Source organism: Hordeum vulgare, chromosome 7H, assembly GCF_904849725.1.
Source record: "Hordeum vulgare subsp. vulgare chromosome 7H, MorexV3_pseudomolecules_assembly, whole genome shotgun sequence".
Classification (NCBI taxonomy): Eukaryota; Viridiplantae; Streptophyta; class Magnoliopsida; order Poales; family Poaceae; genus Hordeum; species Hordeum vulgare.
In genome coordinates, this window is record NC_058524.1 from 154,794,761 (window position 1) to 154,809,944 (window position 15,184).

The 15,184-nt window shown below is 38.5% G+C and overlaps 1 protein-coding gene across 6 annotated transcripts; it reads right to left on the reverse strand.

Annotated features, from left to right (window-relative positions):
- Positions 1 to 1,321: 1,321 nt before the first annotated feature.
- LOC123408020 lies at positions 1,322 to 4,159 on the reverse strand. 6 transcript variants are annotated; one of them, XR_006612706.1, is made up of 5 exons: positions 3,702 to 4,159; positions 3,434 to 3,595; positions 2,362 to 2,549; positions 2,164 to 2,212; positions 1,322 to 1,520 (listed from the first exon to the last, which is right to left on the reverse strand). XR_006612706.1 is itself a non-coding variant. In XM_045101246.1 (3 exons), exons 1-3 carry the CDS (start codon positions 3,780 to 3,782, stop codon positions 1,488 to 1,490), a joined length of 276 nt encoding a protein of 91 aa, XP_044957181.1. In that variant the 5' UTR covers positions 3,783 to 4,159; the 3' UTR covers positions 1,322 to 1,487. The 6 variants fall into 6 exon arrangements, 2 of the variants coding, with proteins under 2 accessions (XP_044957181.1, XP_044957180.1); XR_006612707.1 differs by lacking the exon at positions 2,164 to 2,212 and having other exon boundaries at positions 3,702 to 4,158; XR_006612704.1 differs by having other exon boundaries at positions 1,322 to 2,212; positions 3,702 to 4,158.
- Positions 4,160 to 15,184: the final 11,025 nt, after the last annotated feature.

Here is a 15,184-nt window from a genome sequence, read left to right on the forward strand (position 1 = left end):
TGGAGGGAAACCAACACAATTAGCGAGGAATCAAGTAGCAACACAAAGACGCATCTTGTCCCCTTTTGTCAGTGGGATATAGAAATTTGTCAGTTGAACCTACTACAACGCACCTCTCTCACCGAAAAAATATCAATCTAGTTGGCCAAACTATTTCAATAGATCAGAGAGAATTACGAAGCTATCATAATCATCCACATACTAATCATGTAAGTATTTAGAGAAGACTCAAATATTTATCATGAATAATCGGATCCCAATAAACGCACCGCACAAAAGGAAAAAACATCATGCAGATCAAAGCGAAGATGCGATGTTCATTGCATGGAAGATCAAGAGAGAGAGATTGTCATCTAGGTACTAGCTATGGACCCGTAGGTCTATGGTGAACTACTCTCACATCATCATGAGGGAAGCAAGGTCGATGAAGAGGCCCTTTGTGATCGATCCCCCTCCATTAGGGTGCCGTAACGAAGCTCCAGATGGCCTCCCATGGGGACAGAGACTTCCGGCAGCGTAAAAAGTGACTGCTTTCGGGGGTTTTAGATTATCAAAGAATTTATAAGTCAGAGAACAGAGTTGGGAGGACCTCGAGGGGCACAAAAACCAACAGGGCACCCCCAGGCTGCACGGGCTGGCTTGTGGGGCCCTCATGGCCCCTAGCCTTCCTCTGGTGCTTCTTAGTCTTCTTTTGGTCGCACTACAAGAAATATGCTAACTTGCGACCTTCAATATTGGTCATCAAATGGTGGTTGATTTCCATTTGCGACCTTTTTACGACAAAAACAGACGGTCAAAAGCTGAGGGTCTCTAATGAACTATAACGACCTTTCTGCTGGAATCGTCGTCGAATTTTATGACCAAACAAAAGGTCGTTGGTTCTACAACCAACTGTGTTGGTCGTTAGAAGTCTACCCAGGCCACGTCAGATCCAACATGGCAAGCTGACGTGGCAAAGTTACGACCAATTGGATTGGTCATTTATTGGAATCTGCCCGGTCCAACTCGATGTTTTACATGGGCCGAGCCCAACAATTCAGCCTTTTTAATATATTTTTTTCTTGTTAATTTTTGCTAGCTACATGGGCCTAGCCCAGCAATTCGGCCATTTATTTTCTATGATGCGGCCTTTTACAGTCAATTTTTTACAATCCATTTGTGGCCTCAACCTTTGTACAGTCCGATTCTAGCCCAATACTTGTTTGAGCCTCGACCATTTTATAGTCCATTTACTTTTGGAGACTCGGCATTTTTTATTAAGTTGGTACAACTTGCCAACTTTCTAGTTCTCATGTTTTCACAGTACACAAAACAAAAATACTTCAAATGGAACATAACTAAATCTTGAAATGATAGGCAAAATTAGCCAATTACAGTCTTCACATAGTACTCACAGAAACATATATTCTGACTACTACTGATTACAATATAACTAGATATAGATTACAATCAGAACAAGAGGCTGATTGATAGATAAACACCATGCTTCATCGTCTTCCAATTTCCAAAAAACAAATAACCTGGCATTCAAAGGATCATGCATCAGAAGCATATAATACATAAAACTAAGAAATGAATGGCATGTAGTGTGAAAATCACGATAGCACTAGTATGTTTTAACTTATCTTACAACCATCTATATAGTTTCCTTATAAGAAAACTGATACTTATGCGAGCGTAGATTACTAGAAAAATTGCACACTTTGCACTCATTTGATACTTGCAACAGTTTTAATGTAAGCCAATAGTTAAACCTGAGAAGATATGAAGCTGAAACCTAACCAATGTATTTCTTACTACTAAGGTGCATATAGATGTAGTCGATAATGGGGGCACATGGGAGTTTGAAATGTTTCAAAATTGAAATGAGAATAGACAACAAAAAATCAGGTTTGCAAGCTAAAGCACGACATAAAGAAACATTTGTAAGGCACCAAAATTCTAGAATACCAAGATATAGGAGATTTACTTTATTTTTTTGCTACTGAAAAAACATACAGTTTACCGAGATAGGACGGTGGCATCAATACTACTCAAGTTACTCAATCATCAAGCATGTAGCAGGATTGATGAATATGGTATGAAACACCAGTAATCTGAAACTGGATATACAGGAACAACACAAAAGAGAGTAAAATTGTTTAAGAAAGGGCAATTGGGCACCGTTGACACATCAGGGTCAACATATTTCCTTGGAAATATCATCATAGCCCTGCAAAGAACAATGTGCATCAAATAAGAAAGCACCAGAGATAAAGAAAAAGACAAACCAAATATGGTGTCCACTTTATGCTACAACATCATCATCATGATTAAAACAACATATGGATACTCAGTGCTAGATGAGACCATATATAGTACCACTACAACAAAATAGGACGTTGTATGCCGCAGTGCATCATGTTACTTGATCCAGCCTCAATGTGCACGGGCGTGTCGTCCTCCCACTCTGCGGTGGGCAGCTCGAAGCTGAACAAAACCGGCCAGTTCACGTTGAACCGAAACCACCAACGAGTAGGAGCAACCAAAGGCAACCCACACCTCATGAACTTATGTACCTCACAAATGAGAAGTTTGCATATTAGAAAAGGAAGGAGGATAATTAAGCTATTATGTAACAATAGTGACATAGGATCTGGAGTCCTGCAATGAATTTCAAACTGCACATAGACTATATGTAGTCCATCAAAAGTGATAGTAACCAAATGAACATGACACCATAGCAGCATAGAAAATAGCACCAACAAAAATGCAATACGTTCTTCATTTATTACATTACAAGTTGCAGCTAGATCAAAGTGGAATATATAAACATAGGAATACAACAAGCATGCATAAGAAGAGGTAAGATGGCAATGCAAGATAAAGAGACTCAAAGCAGCTTCATGTTGCCTTGGTTTCATGTATAAATCTGAACCATATCAGATGAAATTTGGGTTTCAATCGAATAGATTGGACTGAGGCTATAGTTATAGAGCATATTTACACCACCAGCTGCTACCGGTACAAAAAAAATGTTTTTGTGCCCTATTTTAAGTTTCTAACCTCCTAGTTTTGCAACCTTAAGTTACCAGTCATTTTCCTGATCCAACATCAGCCACAAATACGAATTACAGTTCACCAATGCACAGCAGTAGTAGTAGAGTAGAAACTAGTAGCACTACACATTAGAAATGAACCACTTTCGCATCACCTTAAATAAAATCGTGAACACTGGTTATGCCGCGTGTCACAAATAATATTATGGGGTTGAGTGATGATATATCGCAGATTTGTGAGACCATAATGGAAATAATAATAATTTGGTTTATGAGAAACACTGGAGTAGCTTCAGGTTGTGGTTGCTCCAAGCACTTTTATACTGCTACTAATAATAAGAAAAACTAAAGAAAGGAGAAGAAAAACAGATTTGTTAATCCGGCGATTAGCTCACAGTGGATTCAGAGACAACGTTGTTGTTGCTGCTCTCGCCCGCCGCGGTTTCGGAGATGCTCTCCAGGGACGGCTGCCGGTGCCGGCCTCTACCACTCCCAGCCGGCTGCGTGCCGCCGGAGCTCCGGTGCCAGTCCTTCTCACCCCGCTTGGCGTTCGTGACCTGAGGAGGCAGCAGGAGCGGGTGTAGAAATCAGCATATCGCTTATGGTAGTTGCAGGTGGGAAGAGAAAGAGATTGTCGTCAGGAGAATGGAGAGGGGCACTGACCTTGTCGGAGGTGCCCTGCTCCGCCCCGTCGCCGCGCCGGAGCTGGTTGTGCTGCTGCTTGATGGCCTCGCACCGCCGCATCTTCTCGTTCTTCCTCGATCATAGCGCTGGTCGTGCTGCACGCGGGGACGCTCGGGCTCCTCCCACTTCTCCTCAAGAGGCCTCCTCCGTGCGATGTTCCCTCGCGAGCCCTGCATGTCACCCATGGAGAGGATAGGAGCGCATCAGTTAGGAACCGCATCCAGGAGAGTTGCGAGCGGGAGGGGAGGAAGGGAGGGGGATGGGAGGCTGCGTATGTGGTCGCTGCAGGGCATCGTGGCCATGCCGTGGTCGTCAATGGTGGCGTGGGGCGGCGGCACATCGAGATCTTAGGGAGGGAGATGGGGATCGACGGGAGGGTCAGGCGCTGTTAGGAGGAGGAATGCAAGGGAGGTTAGGGTTTGGGTAGGTGGCTGCGGTTGGATGGATAGATGGATGGATGTGGGATGGAGAGATGCATGGATGGATGGACACCACGTCAACGATCCGTGTGACAACGAATTTCATCAATGGGAATAAAGCACATATAATTGTATTTTTTCTTTTATTTTTCTTCTACTTTTTCATATGAATAATTTGAAAAAATGATCACATATTGTGAACAAGGATGCATTTTGGAATTTTAAACAATGTTGTCTAAGGAAGTTTTCATTTTCTTTGGACGAAAAATTCATTTTTCATTTCTCGAGTGCCCAAAATTAGTTTTTTCATGAATGACGTGTCATATATTTGTTGTAAAATTGAACCAAACCAATTTTATGAAATATTAGGCCACATTTAATGTACAATTCACTAAATGGTTGGGTGTCAAAAGCTTTGATCCACCTCTTGTGAAAAAGACAAATTTTCGTCGAATCAGGTAGAAGCGGGTCAAATTTGAACTGCAACTGCCTCATAGTTTGCTTTTTATTTTTTCCCCAAAATTATTTTTATGTACACAAGTATCTATTTAATCATAGAAACATCAAAAGTTTTCCAAGATTCAACCACTAGGTAGGATCGGTCATACTCACCGTTTTGATCACGTTTTGAAATGGTCATGAAAAATTAAAAAAAATGGAAAACCTTTGCATTGTGTCATTATATATGACAAAGTTACCACGTAAAATAATAACCTTGTAATACGGCAATTATTTTTCAAAAGTGTTCAGAAAAATGGTCTATCATGTGTCAACATTGATGGTTTTCAAGCCAAATGATCAATCTTATGGCCACACTCATGGCATAGTTTGTTCAAATGATCTAATATTGGGCATAAGGGTGCATATTGGAATGGCAAACAATGTTGATTAAGGAAGTTTTCATTTTCCTTGTATGTAAAAATCATTTTCCATTTTTCAAGTGTCCAAAATGAGGTTTTTTGTGAAGGACCTAGCATATATTTGTTTCAAAATTGTACCAAATCATTTTTCTAAAACATTAGGCCATATTTAATGTACAATTGGTTGGGTGTCAAAATCTTTGATCTGCCTCTCGTGAAAAAGACAAATTTATGTCGAATTAGTTGGAAGCGGGTCAAATTTGAACTGCAGTTGCCTCATAATTTGCTCTTTATTTTTCCCGAAAATGATTTTTAGGTACATAAGTATCTATTTAATCATAGAAACATCAAAATTTTTCCAAGATTCGACCACTAGGTAGGAACGGTCATACCCACTGTCTTGACCGCATTTTGAAATGGACATGAAAAATTCAATAAAAATAAAAAAATGAAAAACCTTTGCATTGTGTCATTATGTATGACAAAGTTGCCAGGTAAATAATAACCTTGTAATACGACAATTATTTTAAAAAAGTGTTCTAAAAATGGGCTATCATGTGTGAAGATTCCTGGTTTTCAAGCCAAATGATCAATCTTATGACCACATTCATGGCATAATTTGATAAAATGATCTAATGTTCTGCATAAGGGTGCATATTGGAATGGCAAACAATGTTGTTTAAGGAAGTTTTCAAAAGCATTATCCACCTCTCATGAAAAAGACAAATTTATGTCGAATCAGTTGGAAGCAGGTCAAATTCGAACTGCACCTGCTTCACAGTTTTCTCTTTATTTTTCCTAAAAATGATTTTTAGATACACAAGTATCTACTTAATCAGAGAAACATCAAAAGTTTTGCAAGATACAACCACTAGGTAGGAACGGTCATACCCGCTGTTTTGACCGCATTTTGAAATGGCCATGAAAAATTCAAAAAAAAACAAAAAATGGAAAATATTTGCATTGTGTCATTATATATGACAAATTTACCACGTAAAATAATAACATTGTAGTACGACAAATATTTTTAAAAAGTGTTCTCAAAAATGGGCAATCATGTGTGAATATTCATGGTTTTCAAGCCAAATGATCAATCTTATGGCCACATTCACGTCATAGTTTCTTCAAATGATCTAATATTGTGCATAAGTGTGCTTATTGGAATTACAAACAATATTGATTAAGGAAGTTTTCATTTTCCTTGTATGTAAATATCATTTTCCATTTTTCAAGTGTCCAAAATGAGTTCTTTTGTGAAGGACCTACCATATATTTGTTTCAAAATTGAACCTAATCATTTTTCTAAAATACTAGGCCATATTTAATGTACAATAGATAAAATGGTTGGGTGTCAAAAGCTTTTATCCACCTCTCGCGAAAAAGACAAATTTATGCCGATTAACGTCGAAGCGGGTTAAATTTGAACTGCAGCTGCATTATAGTTTGCTCTTTATTTTTCGCAAATATCATTTATAGGTACATAAGTATCTATTTAATCAGAAATACATGGTGTGGTGGCTTGACGTCGAGGTTTGGATGGTGGTTGAGGGCCCCAACTCCAGAGCACGTGAACTTGCATGCCAGCCGCATGGTCACCGCCTGACCGTTGTGTTTCCACGCGTTCTGGGTGGAATAGGCATGTGTGGTGGGTTGGACAATCCCTCGGTGGGTGTTAGGAAGAAGAATACAATAGAAGAATCTCACGAGGAGACTGAACTAAGATCAAACATGAATTAGCAGCCAAGTGTTTGTTTAGAGGTGCGGGTAATGCACATAGACAATGGGCCTAAATTTTAGCTGAGGATGATCATCTACTAAGGAGACTCTCTTGGAATTTTTTTAGCTCAAATGGATGAACCTAGGTGGCACTTGCTTTGCAAAGTACCACACTGTGCATAAATGTTGATGTTGGATCTGAGATCAAATGAAAGAATGGATTGAGCTGAAATTTGATGTATGATGTTAATTTGGGCATATGAAGGCACTGTAAAAAAAATTATACCATTTGGACATGCCAAAGTGACACTTCCTTCATAATGTGCCAATCTCGACAGAAAATGGTAATTGAAACTGGGCTCACATAGTTGATTGAATTGAGCTAAAATTTGGAGGAGGAGGATGATAATTTGGGCACAGTAAGGCAATGTAAAAATTTCATAAAATTTGGATAAACAAAAATTGTACTTCCTTCACAATGCTATCTACTGAACAAAATATTGGGAAAATATTGAGGGAAAGTGGATAAATTAAATGAGCGAAAATTTGGTGGAGTGAGGTTATATGGTCAGATTTATTCCGTGGTAAATTTTCATCAACTATAAAGCAATATAAATGTAGTTGCTTCACAAACTGAAAAAATTACCAGAAACAAAGATTGGATGATGAGCTCACATGGATTGTTAGATGGGGATAAATTTTTGTGGAGACCTATGTTTTGGGCACATAGAACATGTGGAAAAAAAATCAACAGATCAGGATATTCCTATCTAGTACTTCCTTCACAAAGTTGTTAGCTGAATACAAACTTTGGAAATTTGCTGAGAAAGATTTACAAGGCAAATGGTTACGAAAGTTTTCATGAGTCAATGATTTGGATAGGTAAGATTGCCCAAAAAATTTGAGGGTAATCCAAGAAACAGAAATAGCACTTCCTTCACAAAGTGCTATTTTGAACAGAATAGGTAAATGAATATTGCTGAACTATTTTCGAACTATGGAAGGACAAGTTTTCACATATTTGAGGAATATATGATCCAGAGTATTTATGAGATTTTTTTGCGAATTTTTGGAATGACATAATAGTAGGTTGCTTCACAAACTAGGCAAAAATAACACATGGACATGACACGTAGGCAAAACTGATGATGTGGCACCTAGTCATAGCTATGACCATCTACATTGGTCGTAATTAGCTACAAATTAGGAAGCGAACCAGGGCTATCCGCTTTACGACAATTTCCAGTAAAGAAGTTTCAGGTCAAGTGGAAAGTGAAAAACCTTCAGACAACAACAACTCGCACTTAGCACTGGGTCAATAGGTTAGTGCTCAAAAATAATATAAATTGGTAAATGAATACCCCAAAAGTATTCTAGAATGACAATATATCAACATGGAACAATAAAAAATTATAGATACGTTGGAGAAGTATCATGCCACATCGAGGCATACGAAGGACACCATCCTGGTGACAGGACTGCACACAAGGTACTACAATCTGGTTTTTATTGGCCTACTCTATTCGAAGATGCTTGTAAGTATGCCCTCTCTTGTGGTGTAAGTCAAATAATTGGTAACATTGGTAGACGTCAGGAAATGCATATGAATTATTCATTATTATTCAACCATTTGATGTTTTGGGCTTTGATTATATGGGACCTTTTCCTTATTATAATGGGTATACTTATATTCTAGTTGCTATTGATAACGTTACTAAGTGGGTAGAAGCAATACCAACTAGTAGTGTTGATCATAACACTTCTATTAAAATGCTTAAAGATATTATTTTCCCGAGGTTTGGAGTCCCTAGATATTTATTGATTAATGGTGGTTCACATTTTATTCATGGTGATTTCCCTAAACTTCTAGCTAAATATGATGTTAACCATATAATTGCACCATCTTATCATCCTTAGTCTAGTGGTCAAGTTGAGTTGAGCAATCGAGAAACAAAAATAATTTTGCAAAAGACTGTTAAAAGGTCTAGAAAGAATTGGTCTAAAAAACTTAATGATGCTTTATGGGCTTACAGAACTGTTTATAAAATTCCCATGGGAATGTCCGTTGTAAAATGGTCTATGGGAAAGAATGCCATTTACCTCTTGAGCTAGAACATAATGCTTATTATGCAATTAAAGAACTTAACTATGACTTTAAACTTCCTGGTGAAAAGAGGTTATTTGATATTAGTTCATTAGATCAATGGAGGACACAAGCTTATGAAAATGCCAAGTTGTTTAAGCAAAAAGTTAAATGATGGCATGACAAAAGAATCCAAAAATGGGAAGTCAATGTAGGAGACTTCATTCTTTTGTAGAATTCTTGTTTTATATTTTTTACATGTAAGATTCTCTCCAAATGGGAAGGCCCTTATGTCTTCGACGAGGTCTACCGCTCTATGCTATAAAGATTAACAACTTCAAAGGCAAAAATTCGAGAGTGGTAAATAGGCAAAGAATTAAACACTATACCTCAGGTATGCCCATCAATGTTGAAACTAATATTATTCAAGTTATGACACCAGAAGAACACATAAAATAGACCTTCGGGAACGCTCCGGAAAGTTGAAAATGTGTAGGTATGTGATACGGTAAGTAAATCGACTCCAAAAATTCCAGAAAAATATCCTTTGTTCGTTTTAGTATTTTTGAAAAAATCTAAAAATAAAAAGGAGTTAGGGGACCCTTGAGGGAGGCACAAGTCAACAGGGCGCGCCCTGATAGCCTGCGGGGCCCTTGTGTGCCTCCCGAACTCTGTTTTCTTCTTGGACTCGTATTCTGACCTAGAAAAATTAATTACATATACTCCCATCTGTTTTGACCACCGCATCATGAGTTTCACCTCTATTCTAGTTTCAAGCTATTTTTCTCACAGATCTAGATCGCCATGACAACATCAAGCTCCTGTGAGGACAAGCTCTTTGAGAAAGTCATCAACCCTTACCTCTCGGAGGTGATGAAACACGCTCAAACCATTGCGATGCATGAGGGGGTACTTCACATCTGATACGTACAAGGGCCAAAGAAGAAGGCAAGTGATAAGGCCATGCTTGCAACATTGGAGCAAGCGATCTTCAAGTGCCAAGGGATGGTGGAGTGTGGGCTCAGCGCCAATCACTCCATGATTACGTGTTCTATTCGTAAGAATAAGAAGGAAAATGATGAAATTGTGGAGATTATCTTCAAGCTCCATGACACGCTCCAAGATCATCACGATCAAATTTATGATCTGCAAAACCAAAACTATGAGTATGAATCTCGTTTCAAGAGGAAGAGTATAGCTGGAAATTTCAGTATTCCAAAGACAAGCTCTTCCTTCTTCAAAGGAGAACCTATGCCATGGAAGATGGAGAACAAACCTACTAACTCAATACCACCATCACCCAAGAAGGGCGTGTGAGTACATGGGTATGGGCACCACCCCTGGCTCATTCCAAGCTTGGGGGAGGTGCCCCGTATAGTATCACAATCACTTTTATCATTACCATCTATCTTAGTTTTATCCTTAGTTATGTCGTGACTTAGAGAAATAAAATTTCAGATTTGCTTTGCTTAGAACTTTTGCTTTGAGATATATCTATCCCTGTAACCGTGTGTGAGAGTTATGTAATAAAGATTAGTTGAGTTTGTGTGCTTTACTCTCATGCATCTATCATCATAGCATTGAAATAAAAGAAATAGAAACATCATATGCTAATCCCATGAGGAGTAATGACATAACATAGAAAAAGTATAAGTGATAAAAGTTGTTTGGGATAAACAATCATAGCATTAGCCATTGATACAATCTATGAAAGATTATGATAGAGGAGGGGAGATTCACATATAAATACACTATCTTGGACAACATTTATGATTGTGAGCCCCACCAAATATTATATTATGAGCAAGGGTTGATGTTGGACATGGAAGACAACCTAATGATCATGATAGTTTACTTTCACATAGAAGTTATTTTTTCATGGATCCTCTAACATGGTTTGCTTCCTTTAGATCTTTTGGTAGAAAAACTTTTCTGCACTGATTAGAGATACAACTTGTGCATCCATAACCTTTTAAACCTAGTTTCTTGCCATGAGAGTCCACCATATCTACCAATGATTGATTAAGATCCTTCAAGTAGGTTTTCATCATTGCACCAAGCAATAAAAATTGCTCCTAAACATGTATGATGTTTTATTGTAAGGGAAAATAAGCTTTGCATGATCTTGTGATGGCAAAGAAATAAAAGCGATAGATTGCATAATAAAATTTTGTATCATAAGAGGCAATATAAAATGACGTTCCTTTGCATTAAGAATTTGCACGTCCATCTTAAAAGCGCATGACAACCTCTCCTTGCCTTAGCGAAAGGCCTATGTTTTATCTTCTTGAATTTACTTTTGTGCAAGAGTTAATAAAGATTAGCCTTATTCCAACCTATGAATTCTCTAGTTGGCAAGCATCATGTGTTGGGGATAGATCAAAAAATATATATATCTAGTCGAATGTAGGAGATCATGAACCATTATTGGTGACATTATACTTGAGGTAAATATGTTGGGTGGCAAAACAATAAAGCCCCTATGTTCCTATGTGTCCTTTGAAAACATTAGCTCCAAAAATATGCAATGAATGTTAGCAATAATAGAAGACTAAATGGTAGTTGAGTATGTGAACTTGCTAATATGAAAGCTCTTACATAGAATCTCCTCTCAAATATGATGAATTATGATTGTCTCGATGCCTAAGAACATAGTTTGTTGTTTGCCAATAAAGTTTATGCTTCATACTTCAACAGTTATGAATAAATTGTTACTTATTTATGAGAAGCTATATGATAATTTTTTGCAGCTATGTTAATATTCATGATGCTCTCATGTTTGCATTATATTTTTATCGACACCACTCTCTTAAAGTATGTGGTCATTATAATCGAGTTCGGATATCGCTTGAGGACAAACAGGCTCTAAGCTTGTGGGAGTTGATACGTCCATTTTGCATCATGAATTATTATTCATATTTATGATATTCTTGTCCAATATTCCTCATTATGATACAATTCTTATGCATTTTCTCTCTGAATATGCAAGGTACATCACAAAGAGGAAAATTACTGGAAACTGGAATTCTCGACCTGAAAACCAAGAAAACGGCTTAGAATTCCCTGGACTACAAAGGAAGTGAAACTTCACGGAGAATTTTATGGAATATATAAGAATTATTGGGCCAAAAATATACTAGAGGTGGGGCACCTGCTGGCCGCAAGCGAACAGGGCGCACCCTGATGGCTTATGGACCCTAGCAGGTCTCCCGACCCCCTCTTCTCTTATATTGTGAGTTCTACCCTAAAAAACACAAGGATACTTTTGGAATGAAGTGCCTCCGTCTCGAGGCGGAATCCTGGGTAGATGCCCTTTTGCTCTCCGGTAGAGAGATTCTGCTAGGGAAACTTCCCTCCGGGAGAGGGAAATCAAAGCCATCATCATCACCAATGCTTCTTACTTGGTGGGAGGACTAATATTGAGACACATATTCACAAGCACCATCACATCTCACACCCTAGTTTGTCTCTTGCATTCAATCTTTGTCTCAAATCTCAGATTGGTACCTATGGGTTACTTGTAGTGTTGATTACATCTTGTAGTTGATGCTAATTGGTTTACTTGGTGAAATATATTATGTTCAGATCCGTGATCACCATTATTATACCCCTGATCTTGAACATGTTGACAAGGTGTGAGTAGTTACTATTGTTCCCGAGGACATGGGAGAAGTCTCGCTATAACTAATCATTTGAAGTTGGTATTCGTTTGATATTTTGATGATGTGTATGTTGTTGCTTCTCTTAGTGGTATCCTGTGAACATCGACTATAAGAAACTTCACCATGTTAATGGCCTAAGCGAAGGCATGGAGTAAAAAGTAGATGATGGGTTGCGAGAGTGACAGAAGCTTAAACCCCAGTTTATGCGTTGCTTCATGAGGAGCTGATTTGAATCCACACGTTTCATGTTCCGGCTAAATTTATCTTAATTCTTCTTCAGTAGTTGTGGATTCTTGTAAGAGGGGGTAATCATAAGTGGGTTGGTAGTTCAAATAAGGATAACCCCTTAGCACAGGCCCACCCACATATCAAATTATCAAAGTAACGAACACGAATCAACTCAACATGATGAACATGACTAGACAGAAATTCCCATGTGTCCTCAGGAGCGCTTGCCTCATATACGAGTACTTTCAGGCCTGTACTTTTCTATAAAAATTATAGGGTGGTCTTTCTGCACACTTACTACTATTGTTACTTTTCACTTGTTACGAATTCTCTTGCTGCAAAACTACCCATCATTGTTACTCATAACACTTGCACAAAATACTTTTCTGAATCTGCTTATTATTTCCTGCTGCTCCTCATTGGGTTTGACACTCTTACTTATCGAAAGGACTACGATTGATCCCCTATATTTGTGGGTCACTCCTCCTTTTATTTCTCACACTATTCTACTGGAGTATGATCAAAGTTGCAAATAGTTAAGCGACACATAACAAGTATATGTGACCTAGTCCTCAAATATACACTACTACCCTTCAATGGTTCTACAATATATTTGTTGCCGTGACGATATAGATCCAAACAACAAAACAAAATCAAAAATGGAATATGATCAAACAAAATTAATTCTATATCACACAGAAGAATTAGTAAATGTGTCATGTACCAACATCGTATCAAGTTGCATACACGAAAAATCCTCCATAAATATGAAACATCCGGGACATCTCTTATTAGTGTATCCTATTGAAAGCATTGTGTTAAAATTAGTTAGGAAGCTTACATCTGGTAGTTCACCAAAATGACAATTTCCAACTTATAAACTTGGGACTCAAGTTTCAGATAAACAGAGCATTTGCCTTCAATTCAGAAGCATGTTCGTTTGATAATTTTTTTAAAAATTTGTAAAGATAAACAATAAAAAATGTATATGGATGACTAAGTGGTTAACCATGTTTCTTACACTACTAGGCGAAATGCTAGCAGTAGCGCTGGTTTTTCCTCTACTAGTAGCGCTGGTGCCAGCGCTACTGCTATCGTGCTACAGCTAACCTGTTAGCTGTAGCGCTGAAAATAAAGCGCTACTAGTGTACACATTAGCACTAGAGATGGAAAACATAAAGCGCTACTGCTAATCCAGCACTACTGCTAATTTTCCTGCTTTCACAATTTAATTCCCGTCGTATTTATGCCCCCCTGCATATTTGTGCATGCTCTATACAGTGGTTTCATCATATCATAATAAACATGCCTTATTGTGATCACATCATACACATTAAGTAGACTCGTCATTTATACCATCATCATCATCATGATTATCCAACACAAATATCATCAAATTTTGAAAATAGCGATACAAACAAGTCATGGCACACCCACAAGTTTCATCATCCCTATCTAAACCATCACGTAGAAGAGAAGAGCGATCAGCATGAGCAAGAGCGCGACTATGTAGTACTTCTTGAGGCACCGGTTTCGCTCCGTTTCTAGCCGTAGCATCCACCTCAAGTAACTCATTTCCGCTTCGGCTCTGCTATCGAACCCTCTGTAGCTAGCGCCCGGGTACCTTTCCATCTGGGCATGAGCGTCTGGCCAGTGGTCGTACACTCCTGGAACCCTCCCAATGGATACAATGTAGCAGTCCTTTGCCATCTCCGATCTATGTACGTGCATCGTAAGTTTATTGATTCAACGATATATAATATGCAACATAATGTACTTGAGAAACACAAGCAGTAAACATATATAAATAACGAAGTTCCTCATACACAAACTAATTAACTAGAGCGATGCACGGTAGTTCATATAAATACTAGTTGAATTAATTATAATTGAACACACACATTGTCATCGTCAATCACTATTCCATGTCGAAGTTCCAATCTTCATATTCAGGGTTGAATCACCCGAGCTTCTTGAAAGGATTCATGTCCAGACCCTGATCGACTAGCACATCTCGGACAGTCTCCTGCCTCATTGGCCCATGGTACATCATCCCTCCTTGTTCGAAGACCTGCTTCATGATCACCTGGGCAAGTTCACACTGGATGTGATAAAACTCAGCTCAGATTGGATGATCCGATGTGCTTCCTATGCTTTTGGCCCAGCTGAGAATCTAGGCATCACGGGAATTAGATGACATGCGAAGGCATTGTCTATCCCTTCTGAACTCAATCATGTGATCCATGAGGTAGAATCCATTAGCCCTACTACCATTTGGTTGCTGGATGCACCAGAAGTTGGTCTTATGGACAAAAGCCGGTGCTTTATTCCTGTACTTTTTCACCTGCAAATATCCACCAGTAAGGTTGTAGGTGAAAATGGAATTATTGAGAACATTCTTTATGTGCCTGTAATCCTTCTTCTTGATGTTCATCGATGCGTCCAAGTACAAAGCATATGAGTATTGTGGGTACAGACAGATGAGGCCGGCGCC

What these genes read in the sequence shown, in the direction of transcription:
- LOC123408020 (XM_045101245.1), bottom strand. Translation starts at nt 3,782, where the DNA reads ATGCGGCGGTGCGAGGCCATCAAGCAGCAGCACAACCAGCTCCGGCGC. An exon ending in AGCAGGGCACCTCCGACAAG is followed by an intron (nt 3,596 to 3,701) that starts GTCAGTGCCCCT and finishes CTGCCTCCTCAG; the next exon opens with GTCACGAACGCCAAGCGGGG. An exon ending in ACGTTGTCTCTGAATCCACT is followed by an intron (nt 2,550 to 3,433) that starts GTGAGCTAATCG and finishes GAGGTACATAAG; the next exon opens with TTCATGAGGTGTGGGTTGCC.